The 27,646-nt window shown below is 42.4% G+C and overlaps 1 protein-coding gene across 5 annotated transcripts; it reads right to left on the reverse strand.

Annotated features, from left to right (window-relative positions):
- Window positions 1-72: 72 nt before the first annotated feature.
- On the reverse strand, window positions 73-27,415 carry LOC124129721 (beta-1,4-galactosyltransferase galt-1-like). 5 transcript variants are annotated; one of them, XR_007221744.1, is made up of 5 exons: window positions 26,175-26,317; window positions 4,046-4,424; window positions 2,347-2,492; window positions 447-1,049; window positions 73-342 (listed from the first exon to the last, which is right to left on the reverse strand). XR_007221744.1 is itself a non-coding variant. In XM_048397672.1 (5 exons), exons 1-5 carry the CDS (start codon window positions 26,182-26,184, stop codon window positions 450-452), a joined length of 1,083 nt encoding a protein of 360 aa, XP_048253629.1. In that variant the 5' UTR covers window positions 26,185-26,317; the 3' UTR covers window positions 73-449. The 5 variants fall into 5 exon arrangements, 3 of the variants coding, with proteins under 3 accessions (XP_048253629.1, XP_048253630.1, XP_046360470.2); XR_007221743.1 differs by having other exon boundaries at window positions 73-327; window positions 432-1,049; XM_048397672.1 differs by having other exon boundaries at window positions 73-455; window positions 508-1,049.
- Between the last annotated feature and the right edge of the window lie 231 nt (window positions 27,416-27,646).

A 27,646-nucleotide genomic window follows, 5' to 3' on the forward strand; every position in this document is an offset into this window, starting at 1 on the left:
GTGCCCTGTAAGTCAATAAATATTATTGTACAGAGAGAGTATATAGTTTCGTAAAATACATATCCTAGCAAATATGTGAAGCGAGGATTTATTGGGCACATGTAAGGTCATATACAGGACAGCATCACATTATCAATCACATGATAATGTGTCAATCAAGTATACACACGAACTGATGAAAAAGATTGTCATAACATGACATTATATTAAAAACAAGAGCGTAAATTGAATGCTGAAAATACGCATTTGGGTTATGTTCCTACATGTTCTCAATTCTTTTTTACCCTTTCTGAGAAAGAAATTGAAAATAACAACATGTCAACACAACTGTTCAACGTAAAACTTCTTATCCTGCTCAAACGCGTCGAACACAACACAACTGTTCAACGTAAACCTTCTAATCCTGTTCAAACGCGTCGAACACAACACAACTGTTCAACGTAAACCTTCTAATCCTGCTCAAACGCGTCGAACACAACACAACTGTTCAACGTTAACCTTCTAATCCTGCTCAAACGCGTCGAATTCCACGAACATTTCTCTGTACCAGCCCGCATTTTCTGATGTCTGATCAAATATGTCCAGAATTGGGCATTCGGGCAGCCAGCGTCCATCTTTCCCCTGATGACCGAGGATGCTGTCTGCGATGGTTTCCGCCATCTTTTTATACTTCTCCTCCTTTGTGGCCGCTGCAAGAAGCCCCGCCCCGTACATCACCTTGTGGCTCTTGTCGTAGGTGAGGACGTCGCTATGGCAGGAGTGGGCAAAGTCGGCGACCTTCTTGGAGTACTCGAGGTAGCGCTGTTCTCCCGTCGCCAGGTGCAGCTTGTACAGGAATATGATCGGATAACCGAGCTGCCAGTACATCTGACCCCCTACCTTCCTCTTGACGACGAAGAAGAGCGTCTTCTTGGGATCCTCGCCCCAGCCTTCGGTGACTACCTCGCCCTTGTCGCCTGAAATCTTCATGTACAGGCCTTCGTCAAGGTTGGGCTGACCGTCAAACGCTTTGATGATAGCATCCCCAGTTGATCTCGCTTTGTCCAGATCTGTGCGTATTCGGACATCGATTATTGGAATCATTGTGTAATGCCTGGTTTGTGAGTGAGTGAGTGAGTGAGTGAGTGAGTGACTATGGTTTTACGCCGTTTTAGCAATATTCCAGCAATATCACCAGAAATGGGCTTCATTGTACCCATGTCGGGAATCCAACCCGGGTCTTCGGGCGAGCGAACGCTTTAACCACTAGGCTACCCGACCGCCTCGCCTGGTTTGTGAGCCTAATGCTATTGATAGTGAGTGAGTGAATATGGTTTTAGCAATATTCCAGCAATATCACGGCGGGGACACCAGAAATGGGCTTCACACATTGCACCCATGTCGGGAATCCAACCCGGGTCTTCGGGCGAGCGAACGCTGTAACCACTAGGCTACCCGACCGCCTCGCCTGGTTTGTGAGCGTAATGATAATGATAATGAGTGAGTGAATATGGTTTTACGCCGCTTTTAGCAATATTCCAGCAATATCACGGCGGGTGTCACCAGAAATGGGCTTCACACATTGTACCCATGTCGGGAATCGAACCCGGGTCTTCGGGCGAGCGACGAGCGAACGCTTTAACCACTAGGCTACCCGACCGCCTCGCCTGGTTTGTGAGCGTAATGCTATTGATAGTGAGTGAGTGAATATGGTTTTACACCGCTTTTAGCAATATTCCAGCAATATCACGGCGGGGGGGGACACCAGAAATGGGCTTCAAACAGTACCCATGACGGGAATCGAACCCGGGTCTTCGGGCGAGCGACGAGCAAACGCTTTAACCACTAGGCTACCCGACCGCCTCGCCTATTTTGTGAGCATAATGATAATGATAAAAATAACAATGAGTTATGACGAATATGCAGTAAGTGAGAAATTGAGGGAATGTTGTTTAATGCCGCACTCAGCACTATGCAAGTTATATCAAAGTGGCCTGTAAACAGGCGAGTATGGACAAGGAGAACAAGCGACGGAGAGCATGAGCAACGATCAGACATTCCGGGTACGATGTGACACCATCTACCTAGTCCGAGCCCTGCCATTTGACAAGCTCGACAAACATAGGATACCAGGAATCCATTCTGATCAGGACTCCCTACAGGAATATAGCTATAGAAATACTTTGCAAGCGATTCCATCTTATTTGATGGTTATATCCCGTTCTCACGTGACCCGTAATGGGTTGTCCTTAGATCTTTGTTCAGCGGTAGCAAGAACTAAGGTCTGATTTTAATGAGATTGGGCTCGCTCAGTTCTATCAGGTTAGCAGTAACTAGCAGGCCCAGGTTCACTGAGTGCCCACCTACCTCCGAAGTAGAGGCAGGTGAAGCCCAGGTGCGAGTTGAGGAAGATGCAGCTGGACTGGTCCACGCCTTTCCCCTCTTTGGCTGCGTCGTACGGCTCACACCAGTTGAACGCTCCCAGATTTGGGTTCCAGAACGTCTTCAGATAGCTGAAGAGAGCGAGTGAGTGAGTATGGTTTAATGCCGCTTTTGGCAACATTCCAGTAATGTCACGGTGGGGGACACCAGAAATGGACCAAACGCATTGTACCTATGTCGGGAATCAAACCTGGGTCTTCGCCGGGGTATCGAAACCTGCCTTCGGAACGCAAACGTTTTGATCACTAGTCTAGTGACTTAGTGAGTAAGTGACTATGGTTTTAGCAATATTAATTCAAGATTCCAGAAATGGGTTTCACACATTGTACCAATGTCACATATCGGATCCGGATCTTTGGCGTGACGAGCAAACGCTTTAGCCACCTGGCTACCCCACCGCCCTCACAAAACAGTAGGTGTTTTGGTGTTTGTTTGTTTGTTTGTTGTTAAACGCCGCACTCGGGAATGTTCCAGCTGTATGACGACGGTCTATAAATAATCACGTCTGTACCAGACATTCCAGTGATTGACATCATGACATGATCAACCAAATCACCGAGCCTTACCACCCGATCCCTTTAGTCGCATCTTATGACAAGCATGGGCTGCTGAAGAGCCGTTCTAACCCGGATCTTTAGGGGGGAATTTTTGTGTTGGGTAGCCTAGCGGTTAAGGCGTTCGCTCGTCACGCCGAAGACCCAGGTTCGATTCCCGACATGGGTACAATGTGTGAAGCCCATTACTGTTGTCCCCAACCGTGATATTGCTGAAATATTGATAAAAGCGGCGTAAAACCATACCCACTCACTCCCTTTTGTGTTGACACCGGACGTCCGTGGGACCGAAGGTTTAGTCCGGTGAGATTATAACATGAGAATAAGGACTAGTCAGAGTGTCAGTTTTGACATATTGCACATATTGTATAATGACATTTTGTCTGAGATAAGTTGAAACCGGTTATTGATAGATAAGAATAATCAAACATTCCTTGGGCTTATAATACAGCGAAAGTACGTCAGCTCAAAGTTCTGAAGATCGTAGAAAGGATGTCGAGTTATCCGCATTTCGAGATAAACAGAGTGACCACATTTTTTAACAAGGAGTCAATATAGATTCTTTGCGACTGTATATCGAGTTATAGAATTTCGAGTTAACGAGCTTTCAGGGCATGAAATAATAACCTTTGCATGTACCTTGAAGATGCTTCGGTAACTACCTCTAGTTCGGATTGGGTTTCTTATATAGAATCGAAGACACGTTGTGGCATTTGTATAGGCCATTTTAGTCTGTCGAGGCTGTTTACACGTTAATTACGTCATTAGGATCCTGAACATGTAAGTCAAGGACAACACACAAAGAATGTTTGTTTGTTTGTTGTTTAACGTGGCACTGTAAATAATCGAGTCTGGACCAGACAATTGAATGATGGACATTATGATCATCCATCCACGTAGTTGGGATACGATGACATGCATCAACCAAGTCAGCGAGCCTGACCACCCGATCCCTTTAGGCGCCTTTTATGACAAGCATTGTCGCCTTTTACGGCAAGCATGAGTTGCTGAAGACCTTTTCTGCCTCGGATCTACACGGGTCACACAAAGAATGAATAGAATGAACGTACTTGAAGGATGGGAATGAAATGTCGAATCTCCCCGCCTTCTGGGCAGCCATACAAATCCAAGCGTTCACGTATGGCCAGTTATAGGTCACGTGCCAGTCACTCGTTTTCCGCTCCCAACCGGTTTTCTCCGGAAAAGACAGAAAGTCTCCGTTTTGCTGCAAGAAGTTCTTCTTCAGATTGTTGAGCAGTCGGTTGGCCTCTCTCGGTCTGCCATCGAGGAGTAGTTGGTTGGGCAGTTTGTACATGGAGTCGATGTCGTACCTGACATCCTCCCCAGTGAACTGACCATTTTCGTCCAGGTTGTCAGCCATGAACTTGATCCCTTTACGACTTGCATCAATGTACTTTTGGTACTTCGCCATCTTGGATTGTCGGATAACTGAAAAATATTATTTCTGTTTTAAATTTACCTTACCATGGACCCATTTGATATGTTACGAATCTGATTGACTTGTGAGGTATTTATAACCCAATGCCCTGCATCTAAACTACACCGCAGGCTTATGCCATAATTATATAAAGGTAAAATGTACCAGATTAAATCGCATGAATTATCTTAGGATTTGATATCGCTGACCCAGCATCTGTCAAATGTAATAGTATGGAGACCCACTGAGAGACAAGGTATGTTTGGAATCACTGGTCATGTCCGATCTCACAGGACCGAGTATCTTCAGAGTGTATTCACGAATTATCTTCTATACCGAAACGTCGCCTTTACAGCAATTTAAGAGGTTGTTATCCATAAATTGTGTCTACTTTGTCACTTCACATTAGACTGACACGCCCTGATATATCTGAAATACTGTTAAACGTTTCTTTAAACCCAACTCAATCATTCCGTATTAGGCTGACACGCCGTGATATATCTGAAATACTGTTAAAATGATTGATAAACCCAACTCTCTCACTCAATAACTTGAACTTGATGCGCGAGATTGAGGCTTGTGAGTGGCAAAGTATAAGTACCAAAATGAGGAATTTCACAAACAAACTGACAAATTTTAGAAAATGTAAATCTAGAAAACAAGAGTACCATGCTTTCAAAACAATGATACATTGAGAAGCTGTACCAGATATACAGCCCCCACTAGATGCAGGTGAGCTACATATACCTTTGCTTCTCCACGGTGACGGTGGCAGAGAGGCGGAACGAGGAGTGAAATAGGCTTATATATGTCCCTGTTATCTCACCACTGTTCAGATGTAACTGACTCACGCCACGCTATGCTGTTATATCTATAAATGTGTAGTGCGACAAACAAACAGATATTTCAAAGTCGTTCAGCGTGTGATTAAATATCATCGCTAGCTTGGCGATCATATAGACATACGAAAGGGCTTCCATCCTTTGGATGAGACCCTGGATAGTGGAGTCATCCTCATTATGGACCTTGCAGTGCTCCATCAATAATACTTTTAACATACTCATTTCACTACTTTATCCATGGAACATACTTTTACGCGTACATCCTTGGCGCTGATCATGCTAACACAACAACCAGATATATGCGTGCCTTCAATGTTCAGCTAAAGACTGTCGCCCCGTCGTTGTGTATCTATCTTTTGAAATGGATAGCATGTGTCATCCTGATGGACGCTTGCACATTAAACTTTATTGTCCAAATACTAAACCCAAAACATCTAGATACATTGCTAAACTAACCCTTTCCCCGAACCCGATACACTATAGAGCCATGACGCTGTGACACATCTCAATATATGGGTATATGAGTACGAGTAACCACTTAACGCAGCCTCCTTAAAAACAAACTCAAATTCAAAATTATTAAATTGGTTGCTAGCGGACAAATCATTCACCTACTTTGCAACAGTTCTATGCACCCTGCAAGTAGGTGATATTGGTACAGGGTCTCATGTCCTTGGAGAAAAAGCCCTCTTAGGCGTCACCGATAGCAACACACGCCGGTCTGTCGCACTTCAGATGAAGTATGTATGACTAATAAATAATATCAAGATGAGCTTCACGTCAGTTGGCTGTTGTTTGATCAGATAGCTAGTAATCATGTTTATCACCATACATATCTTCTTGGCAGACATATATACAGTCTCAATTCACATCCTTGTTCTATTTGTCATTAAGTACATTATATCACCCAGACAGCAACCTGAAAGAGAAAGTCCAAAATATATCATGATCACTCTCAATATTTCATCCTATTTCTCAATGTATCACCCTGTATCGCAATATCACATATCATATTTCATCCTGTATCTCAGATTTCATCCTATTTCTTTGGGGCACGGGTGACACAGTCGTCCATGGCGCTGCGATTCGCTGTGCAGAGTTGCGTCCCTTCTGGCACACCAGAACCCAATGATAGTGGGTTCGAATCCCAATTCGCCCCTTTTATGTTTCTGGGTTTGTCAGTACCATACCCGTGCCCGTGGGGTTCATCGAAGTGGTAAACGTCTGAGACCTGCATCATTTCGGGCTTTCCTCCAACCATTAAGCTGACACGCCGTGATATAACTGGAATACTGTTAAAAGCGGCGTTAAACCCAAATCACTCAATCACTCATCCTACTTCTAAATATATCTTCTTATATCGCACTGTAAATGTCATACAGGCACCTGTGAAGATCCGGGTTAGAACAGGCCATCAGCAACCGACCAATACTTGCTATAAAAGGCGACTATGCTTGTCGTGAGAGTCACTAACGGGATCGGGTGGTCAGGCTCGCTGACATGGTCGATGCATGTCATTGTATCCCAATTTCGTGGATCGATGCTCATAACATCAATCACTGGATTGTCTGGTGCAGACTCGATTATTTACAGACCATCGTCATATGGCTTGAATATTGCTGAGTGTGGCGATAAACAACAAACAAACAAACAAACGTCGTTTCGTCCCAACCTGTGGACAAGTTGATATGCACCAAGACGTGTAGCGGGGGGAGCGTCTGAGAGAAGGCAGACATGAGCTACCACAACGTTGCTGTGTCCAATATAGACGTGACTCCTAAGTGTTGTATCAAGAGTGTAGTGAGTAAATGCAGTAGTCACTAACGCTGTATCTCCACACCCTTCGATATGAACTGTTGTCATTATAGACAATATATTGACTAAGGTCAATCTAACTTGCCCAATGTTTGTCGTGGAGGACAATTAGCAAATGACTATCTGTGTCATTAACATTCATACTGTGTCATGATAGACTAGAACTATTTTTTGTCGTCGGAAGATTCCCTTCTACATGTCTGTGTAGACATTTATCACTGTGTTATTGTGATGTGAAATACCATGTGATAGGTTTTATACCTGAACCTCTTTGATTGCATTGTAGATATACTGTTGTATGTAATTGTAGTTGATCTACCAGTATTGGTATGTGTACATATATAGTATGTAATAAGAAGGATTGGAGTAGAGTGAGTGAGTGAGTATTGTTTTACGCCGCTTTTAGCAATATTCCAGCAATAATACTACGGGGGACACCAGAAATGGGCTTTACACGTTGTACCCAAGTGGGGAATCGAACCGTGTCTTCGGCGTGACGAGCTAACACTTTAACCACCACGCTACCCCACAGCCCCAGTATTAGTGTATAACCTTGTGTGTAATTTAGTGTATAGTCTTTAATAAGAGTATAATTAGTTGGTGTTAGTAGTGTGTCTTAGTAGTGTCTTAGTAGTAGTGTAATAGTAGCATTTAGCTGTTGAGTATTAGATTAGTATTACATAAGGGTTCTGTCATTTCTGCTTCCTCTAGTGCACATCATGTAACATTTCATGGAGGAGGATCCGGGTACTTATTAAAAGTGTTGCACGATGTCGTACTGGTCTCATCATTCAGCTAATATGGAAACTTGAATATTAAGAAAGTTGTTGCTTTTGGTCAAACTGTTGGATTAGAGGGTACGTACCTCAAGCAGTTCGTAGACGAACAGAGAGACGTGGAAGGAACAAAGACGCATTGAACGGTAAGAGAGGGAATATCAGAAGGAGAAAGAGGGGAAAGAGGATATATCAGAAGGAGAAAGAAGAGAAAAAAGGAAAATCATAAGGAGAAAGGGGAAAGGGAATATCAGAAGGAGAAAGAGGGGAAAGGGGGAATATCAGAAGGAGAAAGAAGACAAAAAAGGAAAATCAGAAGGAGAAAGAATAAAAAGAGAGGGAATATCAGAAGGAGAAAGAGGGGAAGGGGGAATATCAGAAGGAGAAAGGGGGAATATCAGAAGGAGAAAGAAGAGAAACAAGGAAAATCAGAAGGAGAAAGAAGAGAAAGAGAGGGAATATCAGAAGGATAAATTGTTTGATAGGCATTACTTAGAAGTTGACGGATGACTTAGTATTGTTAATATCAGAAGGAGACAGAAGATAGGGAAGGGAGTATCAGAAGGAGAAAGAAGAGAAAGAGAGGGAGCCAAACAACCAAGGAAAAGGTCGGGTTATGGGTACAAGTTATGTTTCTTTATCACAACGTGAATGTTTTCTTTCTTATAGGAAAGGTAAACATCTCTCTGATTAAAGATCACAGATAGCCAAGAAGGAAGTTAGAAGTTGCACCACACAACAACCCAGTATAAAATAAACAGTCCAAGACAGTATGTAACAGTACAAAGGTCAAGAGGTCAGTATTATCCGTGATAGTGGTTGTACCACAGCATGTTTTTCTTCCAGATTCCATTGACAAGACCAGAACAGGAACGTACACAGCCATAAATGGTATTGAATACAGTGCCACGGGTTGTACAGTTCATCTCAATACACCATAATGTACTGGCCAAGTTGATGCAATGTTGTTTGATACCACTGTATGGTGTCATCATAGGATGTATTCCAGGAGCCAGAGGTTGGTTGGTTGGTTGGTTTGTTGTTTGACGCCGCACTCAGCAATATTCCAGCTATATGACGGCGGTCTGTAAATAATCGAGTCTGGACCAGACAATCCAATGATTAATATCATGAGCATCGATCCACGCAATTGGGATCGGTGACATGCATCAACCAAGACAGCGAGTATGACCACCCGATCCCGATAGTCGCCTCTTACGACAAGCATAGTCGCCTTTTACAGCAAGCATTATAAGACCCATTGTACCCCGGGCATTGAAATGCAGTTTGGAAGAGTTGCCGTGGATCTCGTGGAACCACTGGATCCTATTACAGATCGGTAAAACAGGTATGTTCTCACACAAGTAGACGATGCCCTCCGTCATCGAGAAGCTATACCCTCAGCGAATATTGACACAGCAACAGCGCTGACGCGCTAGTACCTATTTTCGGTAGAGTAGGAGTTTCTAAGGAAACCTTGACAGATATGAGTACACAGTTTACATCAGATTTTATGAAAGAGTTCGGAAAACTGTTATCACAGAAGTAATTAACTACCACACCCTGTCACCCCATGTGCAATGGATTAGTTGAAAGGTTCAACGGAACATTGAAAACAATGTTGAAACGTTTGTTATGAACGCCCTAAGCATTGGAATAGGTATGTCATTTCCATGATGTTTGCTTGAAGAGAATTTACCCAAATGATCTGACTATTGGCCACGTGTTTTTTTTATTTTTAAAGCTTGTGACAAGGAACCCATCAAATTGAATCCGTTTGCAGTCTCCAAGGGTATTGTTGGCATCTTCAGAGAGGTTATTAATGTCACCAAACTTCGATCCGGGTCTCTCCATGTGGAATATGCAAAGAGACAGCAATCCGTCAATCTGGTCAAATTGAGAAGTTTGTTAATATCAACATTGCTGTCTCTGAGCACAAGACACTGAAAAGTAATTAAAGATTATTTCTCAACACAATGACTTATGCATCTTCAATGATGGTTCTAACGCCTATCTGCATCCTGCCACAGGAACATACTCTCACCTTGATCTTTCACTGACATTCAACCATTTTAGATGATCTTTAATGAAGTGATCATTTTCCAACAATGCTTACAAGTATAAATCCCGCTGACGATCCACCTTCAACAAGATGGAACTTTACAAAGGCCAATTGGTCTATATTGCAAACATTATGTACTGAAAAACTAAAATCTGAGAACTAAAACCTACAAAACTATTTTTAGATTAATTAAATGCCATTTGAGACGAAAACATTCCTAAGTAGATTACATGTTTTGTCAACGCGCAGGTGGTATTTCAGTTGTGGTAAAATATAGTGTGGAAACCCAACAATAACTGACCTGGAGAAGGGATGGAACAGGTGGTTTGAGCTGTAAACACAATAAAAGGTTACGTACGTATATTAGGCTCAAATTTTGTATACCCCCTCAAATATACTGAACCGCAAAAAAACGTCACCATGGACAGATATATGAGAAACCATATTTGTCCAAACACTGTTAACATACTTTGAGACATATTAAAAAGACGAAACTTGGCAAAACTGATCATCAAGGTTAAAATTAAAGTGTCAAATATTCTTAAAGTGAAACACAACACTAGTCTCTAAAGAAATGGCATCACAAGTCAGTATCTCGTGTGTCCGCCATGTGCATTGATGACTGCCGTGCAACGTCGATACATGGAATGGATGAGGCGGTTGATGAAGGCAATATGCACTTGAGCCCACACTCTGTGGAACGCCTGACGCAGTTCAGCTGCAGTTGACGGCCTTGATAGGACGTCCTCCAGTCTTCTTTGAATCTCGTCCCACAGGTGCTCAATAGGATTTAAATAGGGACTGAGGGCAGGCCACTGCATGGTTCTGGTGCCATTCTGCTGAAGGAAGTCTCTTGTTGCTCTCTCAGTGTGGAAACGTGCGGCGACGTGCCAAATGGCGTGTGGTCTCAAGACTTGATAAATGTACCGAGCTGCTGTGACACCATTGCCTCTCCCTGGACCGATGTTCTGGAAGACCACAGGGCCGACCATCTGTGCAAGACCAATTCCACACCATGATGCTCGGAGTCTCTCTCAACAACATAAGCATCCGAATAACGTTCCCCACGGCGTCGCCAGTCTCTCTCTCTCTCTCTCTCCCTCTCTCTGCTGTTGAGATACAGTAACGGCTCTCGTGTGAGAAGAGGACTCTTCTCCACTGCTGGTCGCGCCAGTGCTGGTGCTGTGTTGCCCACTGAAGACGGTCCCGGCGATGACGTGGTGTCAGAATGGGTCCTCGGTATGGCCTGTGACAGTGGAGGTGTCTGCTCGTCAATCGTCGACAGACGGTGTCCGCACTAATGTGTCGCTGGTGTGTCCCCATGGCCTGTCGTGCAGTTTCCGCAGCAATAACAAAGCGATCTTGAAGATGCTGTCGCACAATCTGACGATCCTGACGTCGGGTGGTGACCCTTGGTCTTCCACTACGTGGTCGGTCATCTGTAGTGTTGGTGGTCTGGTACCGTTGCCGGAGCCTGTATATGGTCCTTACGTGGACTTGGTTTGTCCAGCTTGCAATCGTCCAAGGGCTTGGTGTCGCTGATTTCTTGTCAATCTTGGCATGTGGTAGCAATTCAATAACAAATGAATGTTATCCGATCTGGGTGGATTTTTATAGGGCAAGAAATGGGGGGACGCCTGTGCATTTCAATTTGCACGGAACTCACCTGCATCGGGTTACCATGGCCGTTGTCGTGATGCGTTTGAGCGATCGGTTTTATTGTCATCTGCTCTGGGGTTTTTTATCATCAAATTTTCCGGACAAGGTAATGTTAAATTTTAGAAACTTTGACAAAAATTACCCAGATATTCAAATGACAACTTGAATGTTACTTGGGGTGACGTTTCTTTTGCGGTTCAGTATATTTAAAGCTGGAAGTCAATTGGTCCAGAAATATACCTCTGTGAACAATATCGGTCAAGAGAATGTGAACCCTGAAGCTTATGATAATGACCAACTGCCACCAGGGAGGAGGGTAAAACTTTGGCAAACTTGGCGTGTTACTGAATATTTTGTGTCCGCTTCACTTACTATCGTCAGCTGTGATACTGTCTTACGGCAACTTCAACGTATTATATATGTTTATATACTGAACAACAAAAGTTCCTGTGACATTGAGTCAGATTTATTGCAAAGTTATGTTTTTTACCAAATCTGAAACAATCTCAGTTTGCAACAGATAAAAGACTCCTGTAAGTGTTCAAATGATTTAATTTGCCATACTGACTTCAGAAAATGCCTGATTTCATAAAAAAAAACACATGAACATGCCAAAATGTCAATTAACAAATCAACCTCTGGTTGCGATGCAAGCAACACATTTCGTCTCGTGGAATGGACCTATCTGGATATGTGTTCATATCTGCTGGAGCATGTTTCGAAGTTCCTGTAGTGTCTGTGGAACACGTGGTTGACGTCGAAGGCGCCGATCCATCTCATCCCACATGTGCTCGATTGGTGAGAGATCAGGAGAGCGAGCCGGCCAGGGGATGACATTCACGTAGTTTTTTTTAAGAGAATCCTGAACAAGTCGAGCAATATGAGGCCGGGCGTTGTCATGTTGAAAGGTAATGCCTGGGCCATAACAACGCAAAAACGGTAAAACAACAGGCCCGATGATCTCATCGCAGTAGCGCTGTCCATTGAGATTTCCCTCTACCACTATCAAACGGGTCGAATTCATCCATCGCTGTGGCTGAGGTGAAAACGAGACTCGTCAGTGAATAGAACTTGTCCCCACTGCATGGCCGTCCAGCGTAGACGCTGTCTGCACCACTGTAGACGTGCTTGACGGTGGTTTCCTGTCAAAATGGGATGTCTGGCGGGTCTTCTGGTGACAATCCCTGCACATCTGAGGCAACGACGTACGGTTTGTGAAGATATTCGTCGAAGGCAAGGGACGCTTCTTGCAGTCACTGTTGCTGGCTGGAATCGATTTCGTAGGTGTGTTGTTCGAATCCAGTTGTCTTGTCGATTATTGGTTACGCGTGGTGTGTCACTCCGAGGATGGTCTCTGACTGCATTCGTCTGTTGCCAACGTTGCCATAAACACCAAATGCTGTTTCTGTGGACGTTAAATTGTCTCGCAACATCACGTTCACTGGATCCTGCTTCAAGCATACCAATGGCTCGCAGACGCTCATTTTCGGACAGCCGTGGCATTTCATAATGTTGAATAATTGCGTAATTTTGTTGTTTTTCTGAGTGGTTGTTGTCAGCACGATGCTAAACAATGCATATGGAATCCCTTTAACGCACATGTTTTTATACCCATTCTTGGGTAGTGAAATGCATGGATCTTGCATAAAAGTCAACTTTTGCATGGAATGCATGCTTTTCTGTAGCAGTTACGTTTTTGGGACTTGATTCCATACATGTACTACAATATTGAAAAACAAACTTTACTTGTTTGAAAAATACGCTAAAATATTTGTGTCACAGGAACTTTTGTTGTTGAGTATATTTTTGTAATGCGACTTTTCCATTGGGTCATATGTCGGTCTAATGACTTCGAAACTGACTTAAATAAGCGTATGAATGACACATTGTGACGTTCATACGTTTTTCACGAGACTTTTATTGAATTGACGTAAATACTGACAGACTACCGTACGTCCACATTCCTTGGGGGAACCCCAACATGAAGATATGCAATAAAACTTTCGCCACTGTCCGCGCCTTGACTGACAGTGCTAGTCATCATATCACTCCACAGCAATCTGTGAAATATCTTCCCGAGGCAAGCGTGTCCACTAGCCTTTATCAAAGCCTAGTTTCTACCCTTGCCACACACAAAGGCCACTTTTCTTGGCTCGACCCTCGCGCCACCTCGCGTAGATCACGAGTTGTGCCCCTTGTATTGAACACGAGATATCCAATCAGATCACTGTTCTTCTCTCTTACAGTTTCACGAACCTACAAACATCCCTACACCCATCAATGTACCAATTTCCAAATATATTAAAGGTTTAACGCCATAATATCATCTACAAATATTAATGTACTGAAGCCTTTGACTGCGTATATATTCCATATATAGAAATGATAAGATGAGTGACTTAAATATATAGTAATCAATGTGTCCACCCACTATTAACAAAGATATGTACTATACACTGCAAACACGAAAACGTCGTTTTTTCCGTATATGGTCACTGGACGGAAAAACGACGTTATTTGGACGCTTTCAAACCATCGTTTTCCCGTCCAAATAACGTCGTTATTTGACATCGGAATTTACTGGGAGAGAACAATATCATCAAGCTCCTCCCTTTCTTGATTGACATTGTCAGTCAAGCAACAGCGTCTACCGGTATTCCTACTTCTCAGATTTCATTGGTCAGTTCTCGCGTGTTAGATTACAGGCCCGAGTTTGACGCTGTACTCGAAGCGCTTAGCGGAAGTACTGAAATCAATCGTTCTGCGCATGCGGATTGCTTAATGCCTTGTCAAATTTTCCGTTGTGTACATGCGCTATTTCGCGTATTGTTTCCACTATGTCACCACTATTTGACAATGATTCATAAACACAGTCTCGTGATAAGTTCGGAATCGTACAATGTCGCTTTAATTTATGGCACGTACTTGATCGGCACGCGTTTCCCATTAACTAATACAATGGTAACGGTAATAATTTTAGTTAAAATAATTAGGAAAGTGCCAGGCTCAGGAACGTCTGAGCGTAGGGAAAGGATTTATACTTTCGAAAGTTATATAATCGTCAAATACGCAAACGAATATCAACTGGCTTTTAAAACTTATATTTGTAGAAGGTGATCTTGGTGTATATTGCCAGATATTATATGCATATACATTTTTCCGATATTGCTTATTTTAATGTTTATTAATATTTTTGAGGTTCGTCCGCCTAATTGACTGTATTATTGTATGCTATATAGTCACATGGAAGTGCCCCAGAATTATACATATTCCGGACGATTGTGTTCTTTCATTTACTTTTAAGTCAGGAAAAAAGACTTAAAAGGAGAGTTGTTGAATTTAATTTTTAGATGTTGTCTATACACTAATCTGGACGTACTACTCATTGTTCTATTTGTCATTATATATATATATATATATATATATATATATATATATATATATATATATATATCAGATATACAATAACGCATGTTACCGTTCTAAAGTCATACTCTCATATAACCTTATATTGTTCATAGTATCAAAGTTTAATCAACAATTATATCAAGAGCAGCAATTTAAACTACTGAGACTCCCAAACACAAGGCTGTTATCAAGCGCTAGTGCAGACGTGATGCATCGTAAAAACTGTATCGTGATGTCTTCAAAAATACAATTTCTTGCAAACATTTTTTCTAAGCCTAACGCTTACTCACCGGTGGAACGTAGACAATATCGTAGAAAGATGTTGTTATCAACCAATACTCCTGTATAGAGATATGAAACATCAATGCTTGAGAATGCTAGTGAATAACCAATTTCGATTTGCCAACGAAACAAATTCCTGACCACGTTGACAAAAGCGGAAAGAATATATTCTTGGGGCAGTGAGGACCCATTTTTTTGCAAAAGGAAGCTGTTGCCTCAGGTGAATAGATGAAGTTATGCCGAAACAGTAAGCTCTTAGAACTCTTGTTTGCTAGCTGGGACCATGTCAATATATCATGTATGAAATGTATGTACATGTTGAACGCATTGACAGAGAGTATTATTATCTTGAACGAATTCTGCAAACGAAGTAGACATTTGGGATTCCATTTATGCACACGAAGATGTTTCATTTATCAAAATATGCCTATGTTGGTTTGAAGGGAACATGTTCGTCACAGACTTTGCTGCAGGCTTCTATGCAGGGTTGGAGTACACAAAAACTATTCAGAGACAATCAATTCCATTAATTAATCAGTGTAACTACCAGTGCAAATGAAGAATGTTTATTATAACATGTCATTGTGTGTATATATGCGAATTCTTATTGGCAAGCGCTGCATGTTTCGACTCAAACCGTTATAAACGCGAAAATGCGAGATCGGGACACCTGACCAATGTTGCTATCTCGCGATCTCGCGTTCTCGTGCTTTTGTGTCAACTGCCTTTTCAGTCATATGCAACTCTTTTCAAAAACGCGAGAACGCGAGATTGCGACACTTGACCAATGTCGCTATGTCGCGATCTTGTGCTTTTGTGTCAGTTGCTTATACAGTTATACGCGAGAACGCGAGATTGCGAAACTTGACCAATATCGCGATCTCGCGTTCTTCTGCCAATTACCTATACAGTCACCTAGTGGCTCAGTCGTCTGAGGCGTCGCAATTCGCTGTGTACGTAGAGTTGCGTCCCTTGGGCGTGCCAGAAACCTATGATGGTGGGTTTTGTCCCATTTCAAGCTGTCAAGCCAGGGTATAACTGAAATATAAATACTGTTCAAAGTGGTGTTAAGCCAAACTCACTCACTTATTCAGAGCCATGCCGGTCCCTCAGGCTGGATATTCAGTATAAACATCTTATTGTTTTCTTATCGAACTAGTTAAGGCATCTGTGTACAATTGCTGTCGAAGGATGCGATTCACATGCATCATGCGTGTTTAATAGGGCTACGTGCGCGGAGTAGAAACACACATATTAGCGATATTTCTATTTCTAGGAAGTTTGAGGCAATAGAATAAAGTAAGGCGGGGTGTTTTGTAGTCAGGTGGGAAAGGATGAAAATCTATTAATTAATTTTGTATGCCTTAAGTAGCGACTATGGTGTCGTGTAAAACATCGGACAATCTCATTTCAGCCGAATGCTACAAATTGGCCTTGGAGAATTTTGTTTTAATGAATAGTAATGTGATTATTTCTGTAACTGATACAGCAATACTGCTGATGTGGCTATATGCAATATTTACTCTCTCACTGACATTGATATTTTGTCTCCAGCTTCCGGACACTTTAATGTTTTCACTATCCATGAACATTCATGTGCACAATTTCTTTTGTTAAATTATATTTAGCATGTTGAGGGTTTTAATTTAAAGTACATAGAAAACAGTAGGAGTCCACTCTACTCTACATGGACGTTGTGTATGTATATTACATTGCATTATCAAGCTCAAGTCATACATTTTCTAAATGCTACTTGGAGAATGAAGAGCATGAAAGAAGCATGACCACTGTGCATGACTACTAATGAGCGCATGCGCCTTGACCTTATGATATTACGCATGCGCACGGACAGCGTCTAAAAAACGAGAAAACGAGAACGCGAGATCGCGAGAAAATAAAATGTCGCATTCTCGCGTTCTCGCGATTTTGTGTTTTTGTGGCCTAATTTGAAAAGTCGAGATTGCGAGATTTTTCATCATGTCCAAATGTCGCATTCTCGCGTTGTCGATTTTTGTCAAAAAGTGCTATGTATCAAAAACACGCATTCTCGTGTTTTTGGAATATTTAGCTCGTTTCCAAAGGTCGAGATAGCGAGAATGCGAGATCGCGAAAATGCCCCTTACAGTATTCCATAATAACCTGTAGGAACATATTGTTTATACTCGTCCATGTTTTTGACGGACAATATAATTAACATGCTCGGTAATAGTGAGGACGGGCATCATTGTGTGTTTCCGTGTTTTGTTCAGGTGAACAATTGACTTGTCCTTGCATGTGTTTGTTATGGGTGTCACTGTGTGGCAGAATACGCTCACCCTTTCGCGAACACCCGTTGGATGGCCTGAAATACTTCGAATTTTTATCCCACATCAGTCTGATACACCGTGGTATAACTGAAATACTGTTCAAAGTGGTGTTTAATGCGATCACCGTAGTGTGTTACTGCAACTGTCCAAATTTTGTGGAGTGATGTTATGTAATATGTAAAATAAAGCATATTCAATTATCTAATTGATTAGAATATACATGCGTCAGTGTATTTTATTAACGCCCAAAACCGTATTTGTTTAACACATATAATAACAGATCATATACACGCATGGTGCCTTGACTTACTATCAGCTTTAATAGGCCATGGGGGGGGGGGGGGGGTCTCTAGGATGAGTTGTAGCGAGGGTATCCTTGAACGGGCATGCAACCAAACTCTATGACTTTGCTAGGTTCAAAATTAAAGGGTCTAAATGATGAGAAACAACGCTTCTGTATGAATTCGTACTTGGGAATTCCCAGGGTGTTCCACAGGAATGTGGAAGTAGTCAGTGCTTACGTAATTTCAAGAATACAGTCACGTGAAAAACGTCATGTGACCCACCTCTCGTCCTATGGAAAAGCCGTATATCGTGTAAACTACACATTACAAAATTAGTTACTGTTATAACCAAATGAAAAACAAACCCATTATCCGATAGAGGTATCCTAAAAATGACTAATCAGCAAATCTCGCTGCGCGCGACAGATACTAGAGCAAGGCATGCCAGAAATACGAAACCTAATGCTTCCGAAAGGAAGCCTTGGGCATCACGTGCGTCGGGGGACCAGCGCCATCTGATTGGCCGTTGACAGTTGTACAAAGCGGAGCAAAAAGCATCGTTTTTAGTCCATTTTATGCTTGAAAAACTCGACGCTTTTCCGGACACTCTCTAGACGCTAACCCATTAATCAATTTTAATGAATTTTTAGTCGTGTTTCCGTCCAATGACCATATACGGAAAAAAACGACGTTTTCGTGTTTGCGGTGATAGGTCTATGGCTTTTCAGTATTTCTGTAAGAAATATTGATTGATTGAGCTTCACAAATATGGCGACTACCATAGGCGACGGCCAAGTCGATTAGACAACGAAAACATTCGCGATTTCATCCATGACACAAAAACAAAGGCAATCTTTGGGGGGTTTAAAAGATGTTACGAAGGTGAACCAGTCGTAGGTGTTGATTTTGTGAACGTTCTCAGATTGGACTATTGATATGTGCTATAGTCCGATCATATTTAGCACCGGAAAGAGGGCTTGATGTGGAAACAAGACTTTGAAAAACGTCTCGGGAAGATGTCTGTGAAATTACTTCTGACACGGTCGGAGTTACGGGGTAGCAGTCACGGGAGACGAGGGGTGAGGGCAGAGGATATTCACGGACCCCGGTCACACTCCATGGTCGATGGCTACCTTCGACAAGACGGGTTTGTATACATTACCGTCCCCGTCACCCGTAAATACATACGACCGCTTTGCGGGGTAGTGATGTGTATGGTCAGCTAATAAAATGAGTTTATTTCTCTAGGAAGTCAAAGCAGCCATATACCGTGCATGAGTGAGTGAGTATGGTTTTACGCCGCTTTTAGCAATATTCCAGCAATATCACGGCGGGGGACACCAGAAATGGGCTTCACACATTGTACCCATGTCGGGAATCGAACCCGGGTCTATGGCGTGACGAGCGAACGCTTTAACCACTAGGCTACCCGACCGCCCCTATACCGTGCATGGATTTTGAGCCAGCGCTACAGTGTCCCTTAGAGTAGACGGCCGTAAGACAGTAGCACGAGAAATATCGCCGTATGTGTAATATGATATTTACCAGGGATTTTGTATGGAGACTGGGTATTTCTTCAGCTACAGCTCCAAACCAGACATATAAAACTGAGTCTAAATATAATATTTTTAATACATCTTGCAGCAGTGTATATGTTTGTGCCAGACAATTATTATATTTTCAACAACAAACTTATTGATTTCAAGCATTTTCTTGGACAAATATTTCGTAAACACTCACTCACTCACTCTCTCTCTCTCTCTCTCTCTCTCTCTATCCGCACTCACCCAGTCATGAAATTATCATGAGACGGCCCCTCTAACGCTCTGTCATTTCCCCTACAAGAGAACGTGCAGTGCATGCGTGCTTCGCTGTGCCTTCCACGGTTTGTCCCCCCTACGTGTCATGTACACATTTCTATACAAAATTACATGATAGTTTCTTAAAGAACTTCAGCTTTTGAAGCTCGTTTCAAGAATTTATTAATTGCATAAAAAGGCTTTGCTCTTTCTGCTTCACTTCTAAAGAAATCATACACATTCAACATCAACTGTTTAACATCTGCTGAGAAGCGCATCTTGTCATTGAATGAACACGGTCACTGTGTAGCACGTTCAGACCGTGCTTGCGCTGTTCCTTCCACGGTTTTTCCCCCTACGTGTCATGTACACATTTCTATACAAAATTACATGATAGTTTCTGAAAGAACTTCATCCGTCATGGGTCTGAAAATAAACAAAATTCAGATTTTGTTGGGTACAGGGTATTCATGGTCAAGTACCGTATTGATGTTTCATACACTTTTCTGGATCTCGAGTTATTTTGCAATTCATCGTTCTCATTTGGAGTCAAACGAACTGTAGTGTCAGACGTGCACTGTCCTGTTTCATTTTCAGTTAAATTAGCAGATTAAGCATCAGTCACAGGGAAAACTCAACCTCCTAAAGTAACAAAATAAAGATGAAAATGTCAGGCCTAAATTATATGACCCAACCCAACCAAAACAGGTGAACATACTCAAGAGTTTAATCCACAATGCGCGCTCACGTCAGGGTGAAACCACGACAGTAAGTATCCGTGATGATATCGCGCACGCGCATGCCGGCGTCTCACGTGCTTTTGGAACACAAAAAAACTGTCAACAAACCCTGAGCTCCTCTCAGGAAAGACAAACCTTGGTTTGGGATAATGTAGAGAACTTCGCAGGAGATTTGTATAACGCAAAAGGCCGTGCCAAATTTCGAATATATTATTGACGAGTAAAGAAGAAAAATGTATAAATCAAGTGTGGATAAGTATATTCGTTAATACAGTTAGTGAATGAGTGAGTGGGAATGGTTTTACGCCGCTTTTAGCAATATTCCAGCAATATCACGGCGGGGGACACCAGAAATGGGCTTCACACATTGTACCCATGTCGGGAATCGAACCTGGGTCTTCGGCGTGACGAGCGAACGCTTTAACCACTAGGCTACCCCACTGCCCCTCGAGAGCTCAATTACATAAAACATTTCGAAAAAATATCATTTATTTATTTATTTATTTATTTATTTATTTATTTACCATAAGTTAACGAATATGAAACACACGATACTGTAAATGTAGGTGATAGGTATGACTGAGAAATTTTAAAGTGGGATGTTACTTACCTAAAATACCCGGTCACACTACATTGATAATGATCACATCGTTGTTACATTCGACTTATTAGTAACATAATATACCGATGTTTTAAACCATATTTCCACTTATGGAATAATCCCAGATACCTGGTTACTTGGACTTATTAAAGTATATAAAAAAAAAGGCGCTCCATGGGATTCTAACAGTAAACTAGTACAGCCCGATAACTATATTACATATATACTACTGAAACCGGTGGTGTGTACAATATACCTACAGTCAACAGACGTAAACTTTAACATCCATTGCTATAGCAGAAGGATTATTTATTTATTTACACTGGAGGCTTTAAAGGTACATAGATTAATAATATACCAACAGAATTTTTTAAAAAAAAAACAAAAAAACTTTCACATGCGTATTGCTAAAGCAAGTCTGGGTAGCAATGATTGAAGCATATTTATAATGTTTTGTTTATATGTTTGTTGTTTAACGCCGCACTAAGCAATATTCCAGCTATATGACGGCGGTCTGTAATGATCGAGTCTGAACCAGACAATCCAGTGACTGGTATTATGAGCATCTTGGGATAGGATGACATAAACTAACAAAGTCAGGGAGCCTGACCACCCGATCATGTTAATCGCCTCTTACGACAAGCAGGGGTTGCTGAAGACCAATTCTAACCGGGTCTTCACGGGTACGTCGTTTGGGTAGACAGGAGAAAGATAGACAGTCAACCCTTCGGGGATCGCTGGAACCTTCGCTACATATAGCGTCTACAGTTTGCAAAGCGATATATGTACGTTTGAGTGTTGTATGAACGTAGTGAATCCAAATCAGTGAAGTATTGACGATGGGTGACACCTTCTTGTTGTGTTGACGAACTTATGTCAATATGCTGCTTGCACTTTCATCACAGATGTATGAGTCGATGGCGGAAAGTAGTGGTTAAACCGGATTATGCTAAAGGCAAAATAGCAGTGAATATCGTATAAATGGATCACTAAAAATCAGTGACACAAGAGTAGTGAGTGAGTGAGTGAGTTGGGTTTAACGCCGCTTTTAACAGTATTCCAGTTATATCCCGGCGTGTCAGCTTAATGTGGGAGGAAAGCCCGAAGTGATGCAGGTCTCAGACGTTTACCACTTCGGTGAAACCCACGAGCACGGGTATGGTGCTGACAAACCTAGAAACATAATCGGGGCGAACCGGGATTCGAACCCACAATCATAGGTTTCTGGCGTGCCCAAGGGACGCAACTCTGCACAGCGAATCGCGGCGCCTTAGACGACTGGGCCACCCGTGCCCCCTGACACAAGAGTAAGTACGTCTTGCCCCATCATAAGCACATCGGTACCGCCACTCACTCATTTTGCATTAAAACGTATTTTTTTCATCAAACTTTATAAGACATGTCAACTGATGAGATAGCTACCTCTAAATTATCTCTTTAACGTCATGTTGGTGAATAGGTGAACTCACTGTATTGAGCGAGCGAGTGTATACTGACGTCGCTTGAATAATACTTGAGTAATATCACGGCCTGCAGCTTGCTGTGAGTTGACAATCCGGTTACTAACTGTAAATAAGATACATGTACTGAAAACAAATTCTTCAATGTTGACGATTTTCAAGAGATCATGAAAACAAAATAAACCATGTAAACCATGTTTCCGTTTGTGAAACCATACCCTGATAAAACGAACAATGGCCAATGAAAAATATGGGGAATTACTGTCAGTACATTTGAAAATAGCGCGCATGCAAATTCAACACATCAGAATCAAATGTTGAGATGTGTTTGTGTGCATTATTTCCAATGCGTATTTGGTAGACAAGGTTAGGAATCCATGATAGAATATCACTTTACTGAGTTTAAAACTAACTGTTCCCTTATTCATTTCCATCAGTATATATATACAAACACAAACACACCATTCTATGTCTTCTGAAAAACAGGAATAAATATAGGCGAACGTAAATGTGGTACTTTATAGACTGATTTTTACATGATCACAATATTGCGCTACATATAGACACCCATAAAGGAATGCACACATCCGAAAGCCCAATCTTCTCATTGCCCATTCGTCACCACTCGCCCATTTCCGCGCTATTCGGCTTGTCCCGGAATAACACGAGTTGGTCACGAATGCTCATTGCCTACACGGGCATGCTGTAGTTTGACAAAGGGATGTTCAAAGGCACCATGGGAAGTTTAGCCCAGGTAGATCTGAGCTGTACCAGTAGCTTGTCCTTGAAACGGTGGGCGTACTTATCGCTGATCCTCTTCTTCTTATCATTAGGCGCTTCAAAGTCCCTGTAATGGTGAAGAAGGGCATCGGTTTTCGCCACTTTGTCCGTTGAGTAGCCCGGGCGGTACGTCCAGATCTTGTGCACACCGACAGTCTCCACCCGGAGAGGCAGGATGATATACTTTGAACGTGTGAAGTGTTCATAAGCCGTGCTCTCTCTCAACACGTTCAATAATATGATGGATTTATATTTCAAAGCGTCACTCCTACCGGTAAAATTCTCCGAATATTTAGGCCATTCTTTCCTGAAGAAGTTACATTTTATAACGAAAGCACCACTGTTGGGTTTCACTGATAACCTTTTCTGAACCAAAGATGACCAGTTCTGGCCTACTTTTGGAATTATAAATTCATCTAGATCCGTGAACACAATGTATTTCGAGCTGTGCAAATGTCTATATAAACAATCATTCAAAGCTGCAATTTGTGCAAAGTAGTGCACTTCCACCTCTTTGCTTGGGGGCCAAGTGTCTACCTTCATTGGAAGATGCCACTGCACTACTTTTACAGATCCTTCCGCAACATAGTGCTTCAGGACAGCATCTACATTGTTGCCCGTGCTGTGATTATAAAACATTAGCTTTCGGGCACCCATTAATTTATTGAATTCTACCATTTCCACTAGTTCGTAGGCTCGGCTATATTTGAAATTGAGTGGTGTCACGCACACTGTAAAGTCTATTGAAGTCTTCTCAGAATACAGCACCGGTAAAAAATGAAGTGGTTTTTCGCATGACTTCGTTACGATTGAAACAGCGTATGGGCGTCTCTTTTTTGGTAAGTCACACTTAATGTACACGGCTCGGTACCTGGAAAAAATGAAACAATCTGAGGTTTTCTTTTAAAAAAAAAACATTAATGTGACTGCAGTAGAAAATGTTTCAGTCGGCAATAAGCCCCCCAAGTCATATGTAACACATTGTAAACACACGATCCCCTTTCAGTCGTCTCTTGTAACAAGAATGTAATGCTGGGAACATATTCTGCACAAATGGTATTACGTGTATTATGTATTCAGCTCTATCTCTATGTCCCCGACGTGATATTGCTGTAATGTTGTTGAAAGCAGTAAAATATATTTGCTCATCCGCTTCTGTGACGTGCACCTCGGGGCTTATCGGGAAAGTTTCTTTGTGAGAAGAGTCTCTGCTGCTTAGAAAGTGTTGTCAAGCTAATCATGATGCTAGATGAATAAACGTTTTGGGGAGACACCCATTGTCAATACATCACGGGTTTATATACACTACGTTCCTCCATCAACAGTGGGGGCGGTCGGGTAGCCTAGTGGTTAAAGCGTTCGCTCGTCACGCCGAAGACCCGGGTTCGCCGTGATATTGCTGGAATATTGCTAAAAGCGGCGCAAAACCATACTCACTCACTCACTCACTCCATCAACAGTGGATACAGATGACCGGTGTTGATATATTTGATATCAAAAGACACAAGGGTGATAATCTATTTATCGCCCAACATCATTCTTCCAACTTTTTTCAGTTTGTAGACAGAAATTAGCAGTGTCTTTAGTGTAAAATGTACTGCTAACAGCTTCAGTAGCAGATCCATTAGTGATGTCATTTGATTGTGACGTAATGGTAACAATGACGTCAAAATTGTCTGCAAAGCATTGTGATGCAATTTCATTGCAGCGATAACTACAGTGTAGATATCGCTTGATCTCATCCAAGCGATATCTCCTGTGGGAGCCACTTTTGGACCCAATTGTTGTTGCAGTTGATTCTAAACAGAAATTCACAGGTCCATTCAGAACGTGCATTACAAATAAACCTGGCGCAGCTCTATGGGTCATTATGCAAAACTCTACATCGAAGTCGGAGGAGTAGAACCGATTTGCCCCTTGAATCCACTGTTGGTACGCGCCGCAAGCTTAGTTTAGGTATGTTTGTTTGTTTGTATGTTTGTTGTTTAACGCCGCACTCAGCAATATTCCAGCTATATGACGGCGGTCTGTAAATAATCGAATCTGAAGCCAGACAATCCAGTGATTGATATTATGAGCATCTATCCAAGCAAATTGGGATACGATGGCATGCATCAACCAAGTCAGCGAGCCTGACAATCCGATCCTGTTAGTCGCCTCTTACGACAAGCATGGGTTGCTGAAGACCAATTCTAACCGGGTCTTCACGGGTACGTCGTTTAGGCAGATAGAAGAAAGATAGACAGTCAACCCTTCGGGGATCGCTGGAACCTTCGCTACATATAGCGTCTACAGTTTGCAAAGCGATATATGTACGTTTGAGTGTTGTATGAACGTAGTGAATCCAAATCAGTGAAGTATTGACGATGGGTGACACCTTCTTGTTGTGTTGACGAACTTATGTCAATATGTTGCGAGCAAATTCATCACAGATGTATGGGTCGATGGCGGAAAGTAGTGGTTAAACCGAAATAAAATGAGTATAGTGCGTGAAGAATTTCTTGGTGTCCCCCGCCTGGATATGGCTGGAATAATGTTTAACGTACCCAAACTCATTCACTCACTCACTCACTCACAAAGGCAAAGAAACTAGTCGCCGAAGGGTTGTTTGGTTGGTTGGTGTTTTGTTTAACGCCGCACTCAGCAATATTCCAGCTATATGACGGCGGTCTGTAAATAATCGAATCTGGACCAGACAATCCAGTGATTAATATCATGAGCATCGATCCACGCAATTGGGATCGATGACATGCATAAACCAAGTCAGCGAGCCTGACCACCCGATCCCGTTAGTCACCTTTTACAAGTATAGTCGCCTTTTACGGCAAGCATAGGTTGCTGAATACCTATTCTACCCCGGATCTTCACGGGGGAGTCGCCGTAGGAAGATGTGAGACATTGTACTACTAACCCACCCGTAGCTCCCAGGGAGGCAGACAATACTTACCTTCTGTCATGACTCTCCTTTAGCATGTCCACACGTGCCTGGATTTCCGTAAGTTGTACTTCCTTTGTGACTTTGAACCACAGCTGGCACATGAGGGGGACACTGTTCCAGACAGCCAGGCCGACAAGCCGAACGATAGCAGACGTTCCAACGTCGTCGTAGAATGCTGAGAAAACGTAGACGTTGTCACCGAGACCCACTTGTTGCCATATCTGGGCGTCCGGGACATCCATGGGTCGTGTGATACCGGGACATAATGCTGGATCTGGTGCTCTTTCAACAAGGGGGACTGTTTGTCTTTCTTCTTTTGTCCTCTTAGTAAGACTAGGTATGCTCTTTACCAACCCCCGAGTGACGTCAGACCCCAATAGGTTAATATAGATAATAACCATCACCATATTCATTACAACGAGCATGAACACGCCCTTGGCGATCCGAGACGCCATTGTCACTTCCTTGAAGACATTTACCAACTGGTTAGGTCTGTAATAAACATCATAAACCACAAGCTAAGCGTTCACCTTTTTCCATGGATAAGTCAAGTCAATGCAGCTCGTCCCTTTGGCATTCTGAAAGTTGTAAGTTATTTTCCTTAGTTGTCCGTCTGCGCTGACGCTCTGTTGGATCCAAGTCTACACACATCACGATCCACGTCACCCCAACATCAGACTCACGCAATGGGTAAACATCTATGATATACTTCACTAAGAACTTTCCTCCAAAGTTGCATCAATGTTTTAAACAGCGTTGAATCAATGATTCACCTCACGGGACAACTACACAGATTCGTTGCTAGTCGTTGCAGCTGCTCGTGCATATCGTGGCACAATCAATAACAAGTACGACAACATTACTCTCTCAGGAATGTCGGCACACATAGTCCGCCACTGCAACAGTCGACCGAATCTGCTTGCCGCTTAATGTATTACCTGTATTACCTTTATGTATCATGTATGCTGTCCCTTACAATTTCCTCGGTTCGCATTATATCCAATGGCATGTCAATCCAGCCAATACAAACAGGCTTTCAGTAAGGAGATCTTTCAAACTGAGAGGGGACGTTACGCTTTGAAAGACAACTTTAGAAGGAGCACCGAGTGGTCTATAAATAGTACACCTTTTCGTCAAAAGATATCATTCAGAATACATTTTTCCCAAGCTATGTCTTATTTGATCAAGATTTCTTTGAACAGCCAGCGTGGTTATTACTTTGCGCAATTTAACTTAGAAAAACATTGTGTGTACAGGTAGGGTGCTACCACCCGAGAAAGGTATTATTCTGCATGAGTGACCCATGACAATGGTGTGTCCCAGTGTCCCAGTTAAAGTATTGTAGGAATATTACGACAGCCTCAAATTAATCGGATCCGAGCAAGGCGTCATGCAGTTGTTGGATCAACGCCGACAGGGCGTGACGACACACAACCACTCCCTTTACTGATCCTCGATTTTGTCGGTGTATTCTGAACTAT

This window comes from Haliotis rufescens, unplaced genomic scaffold, assembly GCF_023055435.1.
Source record: "Haliotis rufescens isolate VD_foot unplaced genomic scaffold, xgHalRufe1.0.p SCAF_17, whole genome shotgun sequence".
NCBI classification, from domain to species: domain Eukaryota; kingdom Metazoa; phylum Mollusca; class Gastropoda; order Lepetellida; family Haliotidae; genus Haliotis; species Haliotis rufescens.